At 35.5% G+C, this 19,451-nt stretch overlaps 2 protein-coding genes across 2 annotated transcripts; both read right to left on the bottom strand.

Moving 5' to 3' along the window:
* Positions 1-454: 454 nt before the first annotated feature.
* Positions 455-7,593, bottom strand: LOC144448342 (uncharacterized). Its single transcript, XM_078138549.1, has 6 exons — positions 7,232-7,593; positions 5,143-5,316; positions 4,500-4,565; positions 4,096-4,170; positions 2,586-2,794; positions 455-1,726 (listed from the first exon to the last, which is right to left on the bottom strand). Exons 2-6 carry the CDS (start codon positions 5,305-5,307, stop codon positions 1,606-1,608), a joined length of 636 nt encoding a protein of 211 aa, XP_077994675.1. The 5' UTR covers positions 5,308-5,316; positions 7,232-7,593; the 3' UTR covers positions 455-1,605.
* A 1,896-nt stretch (positions 7,594-9,489) lies between these two features.
* On the bottom strand, positions 9,490-15,776 carry LOC144448721 (uncharacterized). Its single transcript, XM_078139021.1, has 6 exons — positions 15,684-15,776; positions 14,019-14,234; positions 12,567-12,632; positions 11,422-11,496; positions 11,121-11,285; positions 9,490-9,757 (listed from the first exon to the last, which is right to left on the bottom strand). Exons 2-6 carry the CDS (start codon positions 14,226-14,228, stop codon positions 9,746-9,748), a joined length of 528 nt encoding a protein of 175 aa, XP_077995147.1. The 5' UTR covers positions 14,229-14,234; positions 15,684-15,776; the 3' UTR covers positions 9,490-9,745.
* Between the last annotated feature and the right edge of the window lie 3,675 nt (positions 15,777-19,451).

The following is a 19,451-nucleotide window of genomic DNA, read 5'->3' as shown; positions in this document are numbered from 1 at the left end:
ACCACGACTATGCTAAAATGCCCAATATCCTGCACTGTGCTACCAGATTTGGTTGCAGCCACACAACTATCGTTATGTTGTAAGATGTTTAAAACACCATAACGTCAGCCTTCCAATGCTGATTTATAAGCCCAGCTATATAATGTTACATCAATAGTAAACGCAAAGTTTTCCAGCACATGTCTGGTATTGTATCAAGTACAGACAATTGACAGGTATCACCATAATAACAATCATTCTTATATCCTTTAACTGTCAAAATGTTAACACAATGTTGGGGATGAGTAATCCTCTACTGGCGTTGAACTTGAAAAGTATTAAAATTAAAACTCCAATTTTTTTTCTCTGGGTTCACCTTCTAAATTTCAAAATTTAGTTATTTAAGAATCCAATATGGCCACTGAATAACTCTATAGGGCATTGACCGATTGACGTGTTCCTGAAAACAAGACACTGAACTTCAAAATTGTTTTTATTATTTCAAAATTATCAGAATTTCACATGGCATATGTTTGAGATGATTGTAGAAATTATTTTTCCTGGGAAATTTGTTTCCGAGGTGCATTTTGCCTAGTTTTGAGCAAATAAAGGCAATGTATATAGTTACAGTGCCTTTATTTGCTCAAAACTAGTAAGAGCATTACAAAATATTGTATGACTTAAGTCATTTGAAGTATTACACATTATAGGTTTTCGAAAAATAACAACTGAAACTAAAAGTAAACATTTCATAAAAGCACCTGAACACTTTTTAACTACATTGTAAATGAATTCTAAATTTTAAAGCAGAATTATTTGAAGAACAGGTCTAGATGAGGTTAGGACCACAAACAGTGGAGAAAAACGAAAGAATTGGTCACAGGTGTAACTTTGTGCCTTTGTAAGCAAAACTGCTTGTTCTGAATATATGATAAAATCTTAGAAACTAGAGTATACACTTTAAATTACTGATGGCTGGTTGTGTCTACTATATATCTATCTACTCCAAAAGTTCAACGTAAAAGTATCTTTGTCTTTGCCACACGACACAGAAATGATGTTGACGATTACTCACACAGGCGAAATGTTCTGTTTGACTCACGGTTCAAAATCCAAGTAAGATGTCGAGCTGGCAATTAAGGACAGGGTTCAGAATTTCTTCACACATGATCGATTCCAACAACTTACTATAATCACAGTCCCATCACAGACAATAATGCAGTGCAGTGACGATAACTGGCCGCCTTGTACCCTTTATAATTTATGTAAATAAAACAGACTTGATTATCACCAAAACAGGAATCTGTCACCTCTCTATTATGCTAGCTGACTGCTAAATGACTGACTGACTGACTGACTGACTGACTTACATACAAAATAAACAGCCAGGCATCCTGGACTGTAGTATGATAATTCATTACTAACCAATTTACATACAAAGTAAATACTCTCGTTTACATACAAAGTAAACACGGGGGTCAACCAAAAGTCAATGTCCAGGTTAATATGTCATCACATTGTGACGTATATAAAGCCGAGAACGTTAACGCTACATGCAAAAGGAAGACAAATAAAGTACATAGCATAACAACTTAAAGTATGCTTATAAATGACATAGATCTTTTTTCAGTCAGATTCAAAATCATCAAAGTTGTTGGCCAGATCTGATGCCCGAAGACTTTCTAAGTTGGCAATATCCAAAGATGGTTTTTGTGCTGTTTGTTTCTTTTTATTCTTCTTGGCTTCCCTGTGAAAAAGTGAATGTAGAATTATATGATCGCATGTTGGAAGTATAATGCAAAGTATTTTTGACACATAAGGAAGAAAGTGTGTGAGAATGTAAGTGAGTGAGTGAGTGAGTGAGTGAGTGAGTGAGTGAGTGAGTGAGTGAGAGAGTGAGTGAGTGAGTTAGTGAGTGAGTGAGTCATTGCGTGAATAAACTAGTGAAAACTTGAAAAGAATAAGATTTAAGATTAAATGTAGATTAGTAATTACCATGTTGAGTTACGTTACCGTTCAACTACCAGATGCAATCTAACCTCGAAAACAATCACGCTATAAGGATGGACAAAAAGCACACAAACTTTTTTTTATAAACATAGCAGAGATTGAAGGATATATATATGTATATATATATATATATATATATATATATATATATATATATATATATATATATATATATATTGTCTGATGATCGCTCTATGCGTGAAACTCCGAGTTACAACCAAGAAAGAGTTCCAGAACTACCAAAAATATATATATATATATATATATATATATATATATATATATAATTTGTACATTATTTAGGTGATCTTCATTTGTTTATAGTTTTATTTGATTTTATATATATATATATATATATATATATATATATATATATATATATATATATATATATATATATATATATATATATATATTTAGGATGCGTACTTGATCGAAACCACCAGAAGGCCAGACGAACAGACAGACAGACAGACAGACAGACAGACAGACAGACAGACAGACAGACAGACAGACAGACAGACAGACAGACAGACAGACAGACAGACAGACAGACAAACAAACAAACAAACAATCAAATATGAAGAATAGCTTACTTGGCTGCCTTTCGACTTAGGTACTGTTCAAGAAATGTATCATCCATGTCTGAGGGCAGTGTTGCTGCGATGCCCATGAATAGCAGCAAACCTGAGGTAACGAATTTAATGAGTGCCACCATGAGACCCAATACTGTGTATCCTGGCAGACACCACCACAGTGATGAATACTTGTGAGGTGATGTCATCCTGCGTTTATAGTTTTGATGCTGAAAACAGGAAGTGAGAAATATTAACGACTTGTTGTCACATTGCCACAGAGTTTAAGTTAATATAGACAGGCAGAATTGTTCAAACTAACTACTACTTTGCTACACCTGCGCTTTTGTTTACTTGTGGACTCGAAGGACAAGCGCTACTACAGTACCTTTGCAATCCTAAATGATTTTGAATTTCGCTGTGACAATGGAATTTACAATCAAAAGTACATACATGTACACGCACATACACACGTACGTATGTACATACCAACAACACGTAAGAGACACTGATTGCAGAAGCGTTATGAATGTTGACATTCAAAATGGGGCAATTTAACAGCAATGAAATATTTTTAGAATGCGTACTTGATCGAAACCACCATTCCATCGTAAAGTTTTTCTGGCATCTTTTTACAATTTTCATAAATGACATAAGTTGCCATACCATTATTAGTCAGTATATAATAGTTGAGGTTAAGAACACTTGTGAAGATTGTATTGCTTTGTTTACATCGAAAGTTGCACATGACGTAATTGTATGAACACGGAAGTGAAATATTACGCCCGTCTCACTTCTACATTTCACTTCGGTTTGATTCAAAACAGCCCATATAATATTGTAAACATAAGTCTGTACAGCATCTGTTTTCTACAACCACACTTACCAATAAAAATCAACACATGCTATGCAGCAAGATCTTTGTATATTGTCCCTGAATATAATAAACATTGTAGACCTACTAATATGCTGCAGCTACTAGCAGACACGCGGACGCCAATATTTGGATGTCTGCGTTTGATGTCAGCATGGTGGCACATGCAGGCTAGTTCATTTTATGTGGACAAAATGTAGCAATAAACTGTTTTATTCAATCTTGCTATCTTAAAGTGTAGCATGTGCAGTCTGTTATTGGATTCTGCATGATTGCATCAAACAGTGGCAGGCTGGGGAACAGTAAACCGCAACGCTCTGTACGAGGTGAGTTCAGTTCAGATAATACATGACGGTATGTTCCTCCTTGAGATTGGCCACATAAACAAAACGAAGCAGCTCAACCAACCAACCAACCAACCAACCAACCAACCAACCATCCAACCAACCAACCAACCATCCAACCAACCAACCAACCAACCAACCATCCAACCAACCAACCAACCAACCAACCAACCAACCAACCAACCAACCAACCAACCAACCAACCAACCAACCAACCAACCAACCATCCAACCAACCAACCAACCAACCAACCAACCAACCAACCGAGACAGAGATAGAGACAGAGACAGAGACAGGTAGTACTATATCTTACCGATATTGAGCCCATAATGATGAGTATTAAGCAGATAATAATATTTATAAAATTCAGCACACAGAAAAACTTGAGCTGGAAAAAAACAGAAGTAAACACACTCGAAATCATCATACATAAATAAGAATGTGCTTATCAGTCTGTTTTCTACAGTTATCTATGGCACTGTAAAATACCACAGCTTGAATACGACATTTGGTTAATTTTATATACAAAGTTTACTTGGCTTTCAATGTCAGAATTCTCAATAGTACATTTATGGATCACTGAATATATTTTCTGGATAGAACGAACTAAATGGAATTCGTGAAATAATGCACACACACACACACACGTGCATACATAAACATACACGAATATATACACATAAGATTGTATGAACATTGCAGATTTGGTAATATTACCTTCATATTAAATGTACCATTAGCATGTCGTAATGGCGTTCTTCCAACTATCCCGACGAAGACAGACTAAGAGGAAAAGGAAACATTGATATTATACAGTCTCATCAGTATGTATGTATGTATGTATGTATGTATGTATGTATGTATGTATGTATGTATGTATGTATGCATGCATGCATGCATGCAAGTACATATGTATGTATGTATGTATGTATGTATGTATGTATGTATGTATGTATACTATGTATGTATGTATGTATGTATGTATGTATGTATGTATGTATGTATGTATGTATGTATGTATGTGTGTGTGTGTGTGTGTGTGTATGTATGTATGTATGTATGTATGTATGTATGTATGTATGTATGTATGTATGTATGTATGTTAAATGTTGTTCATACCTTTTAATTTGCTTTTTGTTTTCTTGTCATTTGTTTCATATCTTAAGACATACACTACTACACTTGCATGAACAACGCACCCTCATCTATTTTTGGATTTGTATATTTGTCTTAGTACATCACGATAGTGAGTTAAAGAAGTAAAATTTACAACCAATGAAACACTAATTTCAACACTTTTCCTTGACTTCGATTTAAAACTGACTTTAGTATATATAATGTTTAAATATTAATTACTTACCAATAGGAAAGTGACGTAAGTGAGAACCAATACAGATACTGAATCACATTGTTTGTTTTCGATATCGTTGTCATGGTAATGCATAGAGCCTAGCTGGAATGCCATCCAAATGTCATATACACAGAGTGTCAGCATAAACACACTAAGAGTAGATTTGGCAGTCATGTTAGCAGGCTGTAAACAAAAGACCAGAGCCAAGAATTGGAGGAGGAACTGAAGTATTCACTCAGAGATAGATAACACTGTATTCAATCCCTATATCTCATAGCCATGCGACTAACTGAAGTCAGAACGAAACTAAAACCACTTTTGTTAACTGAATCAGTGGAATTTCCGAAATTAGTCTGTATTAAGACGGAAAGAGGAAAGACGATACCATGGTGATTACTATCATATGTAATAATTGTAACGCGATTTTATCACAGAATCTGAAAGCGTTATATATAAATTGTATTATCGTTATTATCTAGCAGGGTTGGCTAGTCATGAGTCATTGACTCATGAAATTTTGGTTTAGAAAATTTTTATAAAAAAATGAACTCAACGTGATGAGCTGGGTAAATTAGGTCAAATAAAAAAGTGCGTGTTACCGATAACCTGACCGACTCCACTTTAAGTCTCTGACCCTCAGCATTTTTTTTAATCATTTAGAAAAAAAAGATAAGAAATTCTGTATCTTCTTGACCTTCATGTGCGTTTGTTTTCTTTCCCTAGAGTATGTCTGTACATATTTAATCAAACTGTCACAAAAGGGAGTATTCTGACTGACGTTTGTTTGTTTTGGGGTGAAGCGATATTTTTCAAAAAATAAAAACAATTCAAATAAAATAAAATAAAATCCCGACCTATACACCCTCTCTTCTGAGGCCATGTTATCGGAAATACTGAATCATTTTGTTTCGCCTTACTTGTAACAAGTATGTCTACACTCGGATCTATTAAACGACAGTTTCAGTTTAGTTAACAAGGTCCGATTGATCACAACACCCACTGATAGCGACCGAGACCCTGAAACGATTCTCACGTTCTTTGATAGATATATATGTGGAATACGTATAGAGTTATGATATTATGGTCAGTCTAAAACACCATTAGCAGTCAGGTGATGTCATTCCAAAATTTAACTGTATGGATTTTAAGACCGTACTTAATTCTATCTTGTGTGATTCAATTTTCATTAATAGTACATTGGCTAGCTTAAGAAGGGAAATGAAAGTAAAGGCAGTTGTCGGCAACGCACGTAGTGTGCTTGTTGTCAATGGAAGCTAAGACTAAGAGTTGGTCAATTTGCGCCATAGGCTATGTTTGCCTTGCTTGCCGCTTTTACGTTGGCACCAATGCTAATGTTGAAGCCCATGGGACTTTCCCAATACGTGTATTCCTTTTAGTCTGATTTGTATACGAATATTTTATTTAAAAAAAAGTATCCGTAGCATGCACCGAAAGGCAAATGATCGTTATGTCTTTATTGTCATGGTTTTCAAAAGGCCAAGGATTCAATCCATGGGTCTAGCATTACCATTATCCTATCAATGGAGCTATAATCAATACATATTTACACACTTAGTTAATTCTCTTGATCTGGACTCATTCTCTCGCTGTTTACATTAAACCGAAATATCAATCCTAATTCGAACGGGGCCTTTAAACGTATGGCGTACATAGTGGTGGCAAACATTGAGTTATATACATGGAGCAACGAAATGTACCGCTATAGGTCTGTGTCATGGAGATATACTTTGAATATGCTGTGGGACCCTGCATGTATAATAGGATACAATCATATGATTCAACGAATTTTATCACTGTTTATCTTGCAATTTCTACTGACAGTTTAACTATCCTAACTTGAAAGGCATGCAAATAAGGTCATAGATAATTACCAAAATTATTTAAATTGTTTCACTACTGTATAATTGTTTTATAATCACATCCCCTATCATAGGTAAGTTTTAACATTATGATAATACTTTTTTTCAAAAAGGAAATTCCATTTTTTTGGTCCTAGTGGAAATATTTCACCTTTTATATAAATGAATTTCAAAACGAGTGAATGCTGGCAAAAATAAATCATGTAAAATCTACTTACCCTTAATTGCTATATACCGCAAATATCCCAGCTTACAACTGTCTAATTGAACTAGTAGACGAGAAAACTAGACGTTGCTGAAGGTTTCGGTAGGGCGCGCAGGACCTTGTGTAACACTCAGCTCAATCGCAGAGAATGACACAGCTAACACAGAACACGGAGGTACAATACCCAAATGACGGACTCAGCGATTATGTAGAACTGCGAAATGGTATTTCCTTTCGGGTATTTGGAAGACTTTCCTTGTTCCGGGTTGGTTGAAAGCTGTCATTACCGTGACGTCATCCAAGAAACAGGAAGGTAACCTTTCATATGTCAAAAGGTCGAAGGTCAAATTGCTGTCACAATGGCTCGGATCACTTCCCTAAGCTGCATGCTGCATACAACTGGCTTGGTCACAATAGTCGGGACTTCCCCGTTTATCCCATGCTTGACATACGTGAGTTATATTCTTATAACATGCCATTGACTCAGACACAACACTGGATGATGATGCACGTTCAAATGTCTTCCTTTCGTTTCTGTCAATAAAGCTATTATCGTACATAGCATCGTTCCGAAATATGAAGTTTCCCATTAGCTATATAATATGCGTTGCATGCACTGTTGTCATATTTTGTATATATATTTATTATGTTTTCCACAGCATGGTTTAAAGCAATAAAGCATAACAAGTAAGAAAAAAAACCTGTGTTTCCGACAACCGGACCAATCATATTTAAAGTTGCCGACCCCAGACATTAAAAAGTTACGAAATTCTTTGTCTTCTAGATAGACCTTCATGCCTTCTGTTTTCTTTCGAATTCCCCAGTGATGCCTGTACATATTTCATCAAACTACATGTATATCACAGAAGGAGTTGTTATTCTGACCGACATTTTGTTTGTTTTTTGGTCGATGCAATATTTTTCCAAAAATAAAAACAAAAGATAAAAAAAATAAAACTAACATAAAACCTCGACCTACAGATCTTATTTTTCGAGGCAATGTTATCGGAAACACAGTTATTTGTTTTTCCAAATCACAATTAATGGAGACATCTACGAAAAGCTAACAGCCCCTCTTTAAAAGTCAGAACATGGGGGCACAGGTTTAGCTACGCCTTTATGTTTATGACAAACACAACCCTAAACAAAAACAAAACAAACAAACAAACAAACATACAGATAAACAGACAAACGAACAAACAAACTAACAAACAAACAAACAGACAAAAGAAAAAAGGGAGACAAACAAAGAACAAAAGACATCAACACTGACAATAATGACAGGCATGTACAGCAGAGTAATACGTGAAGGTGATGAGCTGCGTATATTTCAAGGTTTATGATAAAAATGACTGTGATGATAGTTGTGGCAACAAGAACACGTGCTTAAATCTTAAAGCCTACAGCAATTACAGATGGGAGAGGGTTGGGGAATGGGGGGTCATCTTTACAAATCGGCTTTCGAGAGAGGGCCATATTAGAAAGTGAAAGTAAGGGAGGGTCACATTTTATTTTAACTCATTGCATTAATAGCTAACTTTACATTGTTTTTCGATTTGTGGCATCCCATCGCTGCCACATCCCACCATTGCCAAACTCCATCACTGTCAATGTTGTACCATAATATCAGAGCATATCAGTAAAATCGCTACTGGCAACCATGCAGTGAATCAATTGTTAGCTGTATTATGAGGAGAGGAGTGGGAATCACAGGAGTAAAGGGGTAAGATATCGGGGTAAGATATTGGGAATTAATTAGCTGAATGGAGATGTTGACCTCGGTCCCAACAATGTTAGGCTTACGCTCATCTCGTCTATGGGAATTCTGGCTTCAGTTCAGCCAATTATATCCAAGTTGATTCATGCAAATAGACTGTGGTGGTAGTAGTAACCAAGCCTTTGAAACTATCAATTATAGTATGACTAAGTCCTTACTAAAGAAAAGTCCCATGTCTATAATGGGTTCCGACCCAATGACCCCAAACTGCTAATCCTAAGCTCTAACCACTGTACACACGTAGCTGACCAAGAGATGTTCTTGAAATATCTAAAAAAGGGAAGGGTCATTTTCTAAAAGAAAATTGAGAGAAGACCATTTTTTAACATAACAGACTTTGGGGAGAATCACAGTACATGCAACACACCGGGCTTGATTTATCCTGCTACCTGTAATTACTGAAGGCTCCCTTAATATCACTCTTTGAATACATTTCTGTCTTTGGTTTATATGATTGACAGCTTGTCACGTCTGATCATTAAACTTTCTGTTTATTACAAGCACGTTAATTCTGTATAACATCAGTCTATACAAACTAAAAATTAATCAAAATGAAACATCTTGATTATACTCCCAACTCCGTACCAAAGAAAGACCAACAGACTACACTTTAGTTGGACACTAGGTCTGAACAGGTAAAGGTATGGATATAATGAGATAAACTATTGTATAGTTGTATTGGTGTTCTCTAGGTTACCAGTATTGGATCTTGGAGAACAATCCAGGTAGACATCTGTTGTGATTAGACACTCACTCCAGTACCTATAAAAAGAAACGAGGAAAATTACAAACTACAATACTATACTACTACTATGCATACATAACACTAACGAATCTGTCACACTTTATTTTGATGCACAGTTAAGGAAGGACAAACTATTGAAGGGACATCGTATTTACTTACGTATGTCATTGCACATATGGAAATTAATGATTTAATTCAATTCAAAAATTCATATGTATGTATGTTATGTATGACTGTATGTATGTATGACTGTATGTATGTATGTATGTATGTATGTATGTATGTATGTATGTATGTATGTATGTATGTATGTATGTATGTATGTATGTATGACTATGATTGTGTATGTATGTCTGTCTGTCTGTCTGTCTGTCTGTCCGTCCGTCCGTCCGTCCGTCCGTCCGTCCGTATGTATGTATGTATGTATGTATGTATGTATGTATGTATGTATGTATGTATGTATGTATGTATGTATGTATGTATGTATGTATGTATGTATGACTGTATGTATGTATGTATGTATGTATGTATGTATGTATGTATGTATGTATGTATGTATGTATGTATGTATGACTGTATGTATGTATGTATGTATGTATGTATGTATGTATGTATGTATGTATGTATGTATGACTATGATTGTGTATGTATGTATGTCTGTCTGTCTGTCTGTCTGTCTGTCTGTCTGTCTGTCTGTCTGTCTGTCTGTCTGTCTGTCCGTCCGTCCGTCCGTCCGTGCGTCCGTCCGTCCGTCCGTCCGTCCGTATGTATGTATGTATGTATGTATGTATGTATGTATGTATGTATGTATGTATGTATGTATGTATGTATGTATGTATGTATGTATGTATGTATGTATGTATGTATGTATGTATGTATGTATGTGATGCGTATAAACATGTCAATATATCAAGATCGGACAATATACTTGTTTTTGTACAATAAGTGAAATTTTTATCCTGAAATTTTTTAGCCTTCGTATTTGAAAGAACTTTTATCCTGCAAGCAATTTTTAAAGTCATTTGTGCCCTTTCTTCTGTGACGTTATATTGTACAATGCACTGAGACGTAGTGAAGCGCATTTCTTAAAAAATTGAATAAAAAATAATTAAATAGATAAATAAATAAATAATACTAATAATACTACTAATAATAATGATACTACTACTACTACTACTACTACTACTACTACTACTACTACTACTACTACTACTACTACTATTACTACTACTACTACTACTACTACTACTATTACTACTACTACTACTACTACTACTACTACTACTACTACTACTACTACTACTACTAATAATAATAATAATAATAAGTGGGGACAGAGGAAGGCAGGGAACTCAGGTTAAGAATACCATCAGCACTTACTGAATAGGTTGATAAACTCACAGACTGTGCTGCAACAGCCTGTACACCAAACGAAGCCGCTAGTACCATGGATATGCCAAGCTTCACTGAAGAAAATAGGATTTCAAGGACTGTCAAAACGCACCAACCACCGAGTTTACTGTCACCATGGTTGTTACTATGGAACTGTGGGGAAATTTATAATGTGGCATGTTTATAGAAAAATTTCAATCATTATCTTTGACACCAAAATGTCCGAACTATAATCATGAATATATTCAAAATGAGATAAAATAAAATAAACGAGAAATTAGATTCTTACCTTTATCGATGCCAGTATAAGGATGATCAGCGCAGCTAGACAGTTTAAGATATTCATCAGCACATTATACCACAGCTGTAGAGATAAACAATTGGTAAATGGGATACAAGTAGTCAGTAATTACGGTATGTACATGCTTCGATTAGGCTGATCATTAAAACCTATAGATACCTGCCAGATGACATCACATGTATGTTTCTTGTACAGATAGTAATTTTTGTCTGTCTGTCTGTCTGTCTGTCTGTCTGTCTGTCTGTCTGTCTGTCTGTCTGTCTGTCTGTCTGTCTGTCTGTCTGTCTCACAATTTGGTGGACGCATTCTTTAGGGTAATGGCTAGAACTGATTAGGTTTTGGTAAATATACCATGAATATTAATGAGCTATTTACGTAATTTAATTTTTCGCTGATTAGCTTACAGATCCCATGACGCAACTGTAAACTATAGTGTGTAAACTACTACACCAGCAATGTTACGAGGGTGCGAATTGTATTTATTATTTACCGTGGAAATGAGTGTGTATCCCAGGTTGTATTGATGTATCGCGAAGTCTGGGGAGACAAGCTTTCCTGTCATGATCATGAGAATACTAGAAGGTATTTGAAAATAACTTTTCGACAACAAACTGCTACTGGGACTTCACAAATCACAGATGTAGAGCAAATTTTCAAGCATAATCCATGAAATTGTTAGTTGCGTTAGTTTGACCTGATCGCACGTCACGTGACGTCACATGTAATTATACCATGCTGTTGATTTTGTGTATTGACACTCTCGTGTCGTCTGGTAAACTATCGACAGAGACGATCATTTCCTTTTCATACATTTGAAATTTCATCGTTTTTCACTCGTTATGAAGAGATGTTTTTTTTTACTTCAAATTGTCGTACTGTATTCAACTCCGGTTTATGCAGTTTCCTATTTTGCATGAATAATGTTACCGAGTGATAAATAGCTAAATAATAATTAACAGATTAAAATTCTGTTAAACTTGATAAAAAAAGTGATTTACCCTATTTATGAATTCAAATATGTTATAAATTGCTGGTCTGACTTCCACTGTGTGTGACGATTATGTTGATGATATAATGACACATACATGTATTAAAGATGACAAGCGGGACTTGAGTGATGAATTTGAACTTACTTTGCAAAGTGTCATGTCACTTCTTTGTTTTGTCGCAATAATTGCCAAACATCCACAGATCATAGCCTGAAATATGAATATAACATAGAACAAAAACAATGTGAAAACGTAATACAAATGTACGCCCACACAACAACACAGACACACAGACACACACACAGACACAGACAGACAGACAGACACACACACAGACACACATACACACATACATACATACATACATACATACATACATACATACATACATACAGACAGACATACAGACATATGCAGGCACGCGCTAGCGCACTCACACACTCAAAGTTGTTTGATGTAGACAAACTCCTTTCTATTCTCTTGAATAGATATAATATATATAAAATAGATTTCTACTGTGACAAAAATGAAAGCCTTTAAACGACATACAGTTTATACCCTTGATATGTATGTGAAGGATAAAGTGTTGTTCCCGGAAAACGACCTCGAGATATCACAGTGTAGCGCCCTCAACAGCCGAAACCCCTTATTCTGTTAAACATCTGGATTCTAATACATCATTTATGCAAATACATTATGCAAACACACCAACAAGCTTTCAAATGACAGAAAAGCCCTCATTGTCATCGATATGAAATGAAAATTATATGACATTCAAACTTACAGTCTTAGATATTAGATATTGCAAAAATAAGTAACAATACAAAAATTGTGTTCATTAGTTATTAAGGAACACTTTTGGTTGAAAATACATCATTAGTAGCCAATACTAGTCAGATATTGCTTTCTACATAGGTAGGATGATGTCTTATCACGTGTCATTGTAATAGGGAGCTTGAAATCCAGACTGAGCATGCTCAGATGCAAAGGACTATGGGATTATCTGTGGTTATTGTAATACCTAATCTGGAGCTATGGATAAAATCAACCTCAACAATGGTCAGGGTGACTTTGAATTTATTATTGTTAAAAACAATGTAACAATGTAACAATATTGTTTATAATACTAATTGATGTGTATCACATTTCCCATGATGCAACATTCAACATGGTTGGTTTGCAAGTTCCCTATTGAGTCAGCCGTTTTAGAGAAAATGATAACAGACAGACAGACAGACACATCATCATCATAACATAACGTTCTTTATGGAAACTAAGAAGGAGTAGATATTTCCGTGCTTACATGAGGAACATGTCTACTTTTTGTTCGAGTAATCCCCTCTATGATGTGGCGGTACAGTATGTTAAACAAGTCATAACAAAACAAATCAAAATCAAAGTACCAAGGCGTGGCAAATTAATATTTGTCACATGTTCTAAAAATAATCTTTATTTAAAATAATCTTTATTTATACTGGATAGTTCTGTAAGTAATAACAAACTTGTCTCCCAAGAAGTCCAGTGAGGGCCATCCCTCATGGGTTCATTGCTAGTACATGTACATTTATGTAATGCATACTGATTTAAGTTCCTCACCAATATTGCTACCAAGTTAGTGGAAATGGCGCCTCTTAGAAGACACATGCCACCATCATGACCGTATAAGTAGCCTTGAAAGCTGAAGTACATCTCCAAGACTGCAGATGAGAATAAAACGATGCCAGGGATCCCTGTTGTTTCCCAGCGTATGTATTTTATTGGTTCCTCGAGATCACGTGATCCACTTTCATAGCCATGTGACATCATTTATGTCTACAAAAAGGTATACATACAATGTATTAAGGGCATCTATTAGTCATATTTTATACTTTTACATTTTGTATATTATTCTCAAGTATTTTTACTATTAAGACAACAGTTAATGTGGAGTCATGATGGGTGAATGGTTAGAATGGCCAGCTTGGAATCTGGTTCGATCCCCATCGCTGCCGTTTGTTTCTGAGTAGCTAAAATCCTTGGCCAAGATTTGAACCATGATTGTGCCTCAGTCCACCCAGCTGTATAATTGGGGACCTGGTAGGATAGAGGTTGCAACGTGCATGCTTTAATCCTATGCGCTTATAAACGCTGCAATGGATTGTGTGCTCCATAAAACAGCATATAAGTTAAGACATTTTCCTGTTGAAATTTATTTAAATTCAAATGAAATTTGAGATATTAAGAATCCACCTTTGTGACATTAAACTTACAGAGATCCCTATCTTCTACAAGAGTTCAAGAAAACCGACAACTTTTTTCATTGAGTTGACACAATACTCGGTCCCAACTCGGCATAAATCTGATATATTTTAACCTCCTTTGTGAAAAGTGACACCAGTTTTTGTCTTAATGTGAGATGTTAGATATTTCAAACAACAAGGTAGCAACATTATAATTTATATACCCAGGTGATTTATTGTGTACAAGGTGATGTTTACATGCATACAAGCTCGTTTCAATTTACCGTTCACCAGCCCTGCGTGATGCGACCATATGTAAACCAATAAGAAATTATATATTCAATACTACAAGATATAAAAATCGCAATGTTTTTGAATTTTTCCTAAATAGATTAAAGAATTTGAACCTGCAACTAGAAAAAGAGACCAGAATACCAATATTTGCATTTGGTTAGTTCATTTCATGTAGACAAAATATAAAAGGAAAAGATTTTTTGGAGAATTCTATACAGTGAATGAAAGTACTTGAACAGACAAAATGTAGTAATGGATTCATTCAAGCTTACTATCTTAAAGTGCAGCATTTGCAGTTTCTGATTGGTTTCTGTGGTTGTATCATACAGAGCCAGTGAACAGTGACATTAGTATATACATGTAGTATTAGTGTTGAAAAGTGTAAATACCAAAGTATAAATGAAATTTGATGACAGGAAAATCCCTTGAATTATTAGAGTTATCGACAAATCATCAGAAGGTTTACCATTGCGATGAACCTTCATATCTGTTAATTAAATGTTGTCTATATAATCAAGAAAATATGTGTAACCAGTTCGTTATGTCTCAGACCACTAAAAAGTGACCTATAGTGTCAGAGGTTATGTTTACCTGTTATGTTTACCTGTCACAATACCCTCATGCATAGGAAGTAGTTACGTTCTACGTATACAGCCCAATCTGTGAGCAGAAAATACCTATATAATACTAATAGGAAACTTAATATACACTTTATCTACAATTCGAGATGTGGTATGACAGTTCTTACCTGTTGCAGCTATCGTCTATAGATTCAAATCAATTGTTTATAAAATCTAAAGTCGACTCAACGATGACGCGTAGCACCTAGCAGACAGTGTCCTTTGAGAATGGCGGTATTAAACAAATGGGTCAGTAGGGGTTCAAACCAAGTGCGTGTAAGAACACAACACGACTTCTTGAGGCGAGCGAATCAAATTTGGTCTTTAGATAGGGTAGCCTCGTTCAGGGACCTTAAATTAACGTGAGGTTTCACTTGCGTTGAAGACGTTGGAAGTATATGAAGTATAAAGAGTAATATTTACGGGACAGGTTCATTACATTTATTCTTACTGGATAATTTAAAATTTGCCTTCTCTATCCTGATTATTGGTTACATATTAACCATATGCCTGTCACGATTGACACTTGTCACCGTGCACAATGTCAACAATTTTCTTTATGTTCATTTTACAGCTTAGTTGATCCATTTATCTCCAACTCATAACTTTGGATCGTTGTAGTGAAACAACAGAGACGAATATGTGTGATTTAAATTCTCTATCGGTAACCAATTCATGAGCAGTGTCAATTTCTTTTCCGACTAAACCTGTCAATGTATGTATGTATGTATGTATGTATGTATGTATGTATGTATGTCTGTCTGTCTGTCTGTCTGTCTGTCTGTCTGTCTGTCTGTCTGTCTGTATGTATGTATGTATGTATGTGTGTGTGCATGTATGTATGTATGTATGTATGTATGTATGTATGTATGTATGTGTGTGTGTGTGTATGTATGTATGTATGTATGTATGTATGTATGTATGTATGTATGTATGTATGTAAATGTCAGGATGGCTGCATGTGTGCGTGCGTGCGTGCACGTGTCCATCCATCCATCCATCCATCCATCTGTCTGTCTGTCTGTCTGTCTGTCTGTCTGTCTGTCTGTCTGTCTGTCTGTCTGTATGTATGTATGTCTGTCTGTCTGAGCGTATACGGTCATGTGTGTATATCTTTTATGTAGCGATAAAATGCTGATTTTTCAATCACTATGCAAAGTATGTTCAACAATGTTTTTATTATTCAATTAATCATTTCCGTCTTATAGGTATATAAAGCAATTTAAGACCACCTACAATGTTGGTACAACTTTCTTTAATAGCCGTATAAACTTGTAAGCCGATATATTTGATACATCTCTACAGTCTTTATATATAACAAATCAATTGTTCAAGTCTTCATGCTTACATGATGACAAAAATGTACTATAAAACACTGCATATATATTAGCCATAGGTTAGACCATCATGGCATGTTCCGGTTGCACTACTTTTAACTGCTGTTGTTCTCACCATCGAACTCTGTGTACTATTGACATGTAGCCTATAGCATGGGAAATTTGACATTTGGCACGAGATATCACTTATTATATAAGTATTCACCCACTAAGAACAATCAAAATGCAAGAATTTTGTAGTCACTTACAGCCTTGGGTAAATGAGACTAGTTCTCTTTCCCATAGCCCTACCGAAGGGAATGCTGGGAATGCATATTGACAAAATACATCGGGTGGAATGTATTATCACATTATTGACAGTTCACAAACTTAATCGTAATTCTGAGAAGAGTCTTTGACATACAGAAACAGTAGTAAACTCTGATGAAATTCAAAATGACGGTTACATAAACGACGAACAGAACTATTCAGGTGCAAATTCTGACGTCAGTAGCAGGCGATTTTAATTACTATACCTTAACAATATTTGGAAGTTAAATGTTGAAAGACATTTCTCTACAAGTATGTCACCTTTTCATCTGCTGTGATGATAATTCCTAAACTCTCATCGTTTTTTGTATTTGTGTTTGGTTGAAATTTTAGACTGTCATCTTTCACTGGTTCGATATCAACCTCATGTGATATGAGTTCAAGAATATGTGATTGCACAAGTTTCTTGGCAGCCATTAACTGTGTGTCGTTCCCATAATGCATCAAATGTTCTGTATATTCACGAGCATTCATGAAGTCACTCTCGCTTGAGGATAGCTTACGGTATTGTGTTTCTAATTCTTTCCTTTTGCTTTCATATGCATGCTTCAGCAACTCCGACAGTTGATTTCCGCTTTCCTTGATTCGTTTTACTTTTTCCTCTACAGTGTTTTCGACATGTTGTTTCACTTTCGCATCTTCTCTCAAAAAACGTGTAAGTCAACACGTGTTAGCAGTTAAAATGAGATAAGAATATTTCAAAATGGCTCAATAAAAAACAAACAAACAAACAAACAAACAAACAAACAAAAACTTCAACGTCAAAAGAGCCTTCACTCCCTCAACAAACCCAAATAGGACAGATTGTAACGCTTTAAACATGGTAGTTTCTGCTATCTAGCGTCAAGGTTTATGATAAAAATGACTGTGATGATAGTTGTGGCTACAAGAACACTTGCTTAAATCTTAAAGCCTACAGCAATTACATATGGGAGAGGGTCGGGGAATGGAGGGGGGATCTTTACAAATCGGCTTTCGAGAGAGGGCCATATTAGAAAGTGAAAGTAAGAGAGGGTCACATTTTATTTTAACTCATTGTATTAGCTAACTTTCCACATTCCACCATTGCCAAACTCAATCACTGTCAATGTTGTACCATAATATCAGAGCATATCAGTAAAATTGCGACTGGCAACCATGCAGTGAATCAATTGTTTTAAATTTATAGCTGTATTATAAGGAGAGTAGTGGGGCTCACAGGAGTAAAGGGGTAAGATATAGGGGTAAGATATTGGGGATAAATTAGTTGAATGGAGATGTCGACCTCGGTCCCAACAATGTTGGGCGTGTGCTCATTTAATCTATGGGAATTCTGGCTTCAGTTCAGCCAATTATATCCAAGTTGATTCATGCATAAAGACTGTTGTGGTAGTAGTAGTTGGAAACAACAAAGCCTTTGAAACTATCAATTATAGTATGATCAAGTCCTTACTAGAGAAAAGTCCCCTATCTGTATTGGGTTCCGACCCAATGACCCATAACTGCTAATTCTAAGCTCTAACCACTATACACCACTGAGCGATGTTCATGAAATATTAAAACAAAGGAAGGGTCATTTTCTAAACGGAAGTTGGGGGAAGACCATTTTCTAACACAACAGAGTTTGGGGCGAATCACATTATATGCAAAAGACCGGGTTTGATTTATTCTGTCCCCCCTGTAATTACTGAAGGCTCCCTTAAGTATCACTCATATGATTGACAGCTTGTCATGTGTTAGTGATCATTAAAAATTCTGTATATTACAAGCATGTTAATTCTGTATAACATCCGTCTAAACTATACAAACTAAAAATAAAACCAACTGAAACATCTTGGTAATACTCCCAACTCCTACCAAAGAAAGACCAACAGACTACATTTTAGTTGGAAACTAGGTCTGAACAGGTAAAGGCATGGATATAATGAGATAAACTATTGTATATTTGTATTGGTGTTCTCCAGGTTTAAAGTATTGGACCTTGGTGAACAATCCAGGTAGACATCTGTTGTGATTAGACACTCACTCCTGTACCAATAAAAAGAAACGAGGAAAATTACAAACTATAATACTATACTACTACTATGCATACATAACACTAAGGAAATCTGTCACACTTTATTTTGATGCACAGTTAAGGAAGGACAAACTATTGAAGGGACACCGCGTTTGTCATTGCACATATGCAAATTGCATTTAATATTCAACTTAATTAAAAAATGTATGTATGTATGTATGTATGTATGTATGTATGCATGCAGGCAGGCAGGC

Source organism: Glandiceps talaboti, chromosome 17, assembly GCF_964340395.1.
Source record: "Glandiceps talaboti chromosome 17, keGlaTala1.1, whole genome shotgun sequence".
NCBI lineage: Eukaryota > Metazoa > Hemichordata > Enteropneusta > Spengelidae > Glandiceps > Glandiceps talaboti.
This window is presented reverse-complemented; position numbering and strand designations above follow the sequence as displayed.

Coding starts and splice junctions, on each gene's coding strand:
- LOC144448721 (XM_078139021.1), bottom strand. CDS start 14,228: ATGATGTCACATGGCTATGAAAGTGGATCACGTGATCTCGAGGAACCA. Junction 11,497..12,566: donor GTGACATGACACTTTGCAAA/GTAAGTTCAAAT, acceptor TTATCTCTACAG/CTGTGGTATAATGTGCTGAT. Junction 11,286..11,421: donor TTATACTGGCATCGATAAAG/GTAAGAATCTAA, acceptor ATTTCCCCACAG/TTCCATAGTAACAACCATGG.
- LOC144448342 (XM_078138549.1), bottom strand. CDS start 5,307: ATGACTGCCAAATCTACTCTTAGTGTGTTTATGCTGACACTCTGTGTA. Junction 2,795..4,095: donor TCATTATGGGCTCAATATCG/GTAAGATATAGT, acceptor TCCTGTTTTCAG/CATCAAAACTATAAACGCAG. Junction 1,727..2,585: donor CTAAGTCGAAAGGCAGCCAA/GTAAGCTATTCT, acceptor ACTTTTTCACAG/GGAAGCCAAGAAGAATAAAA.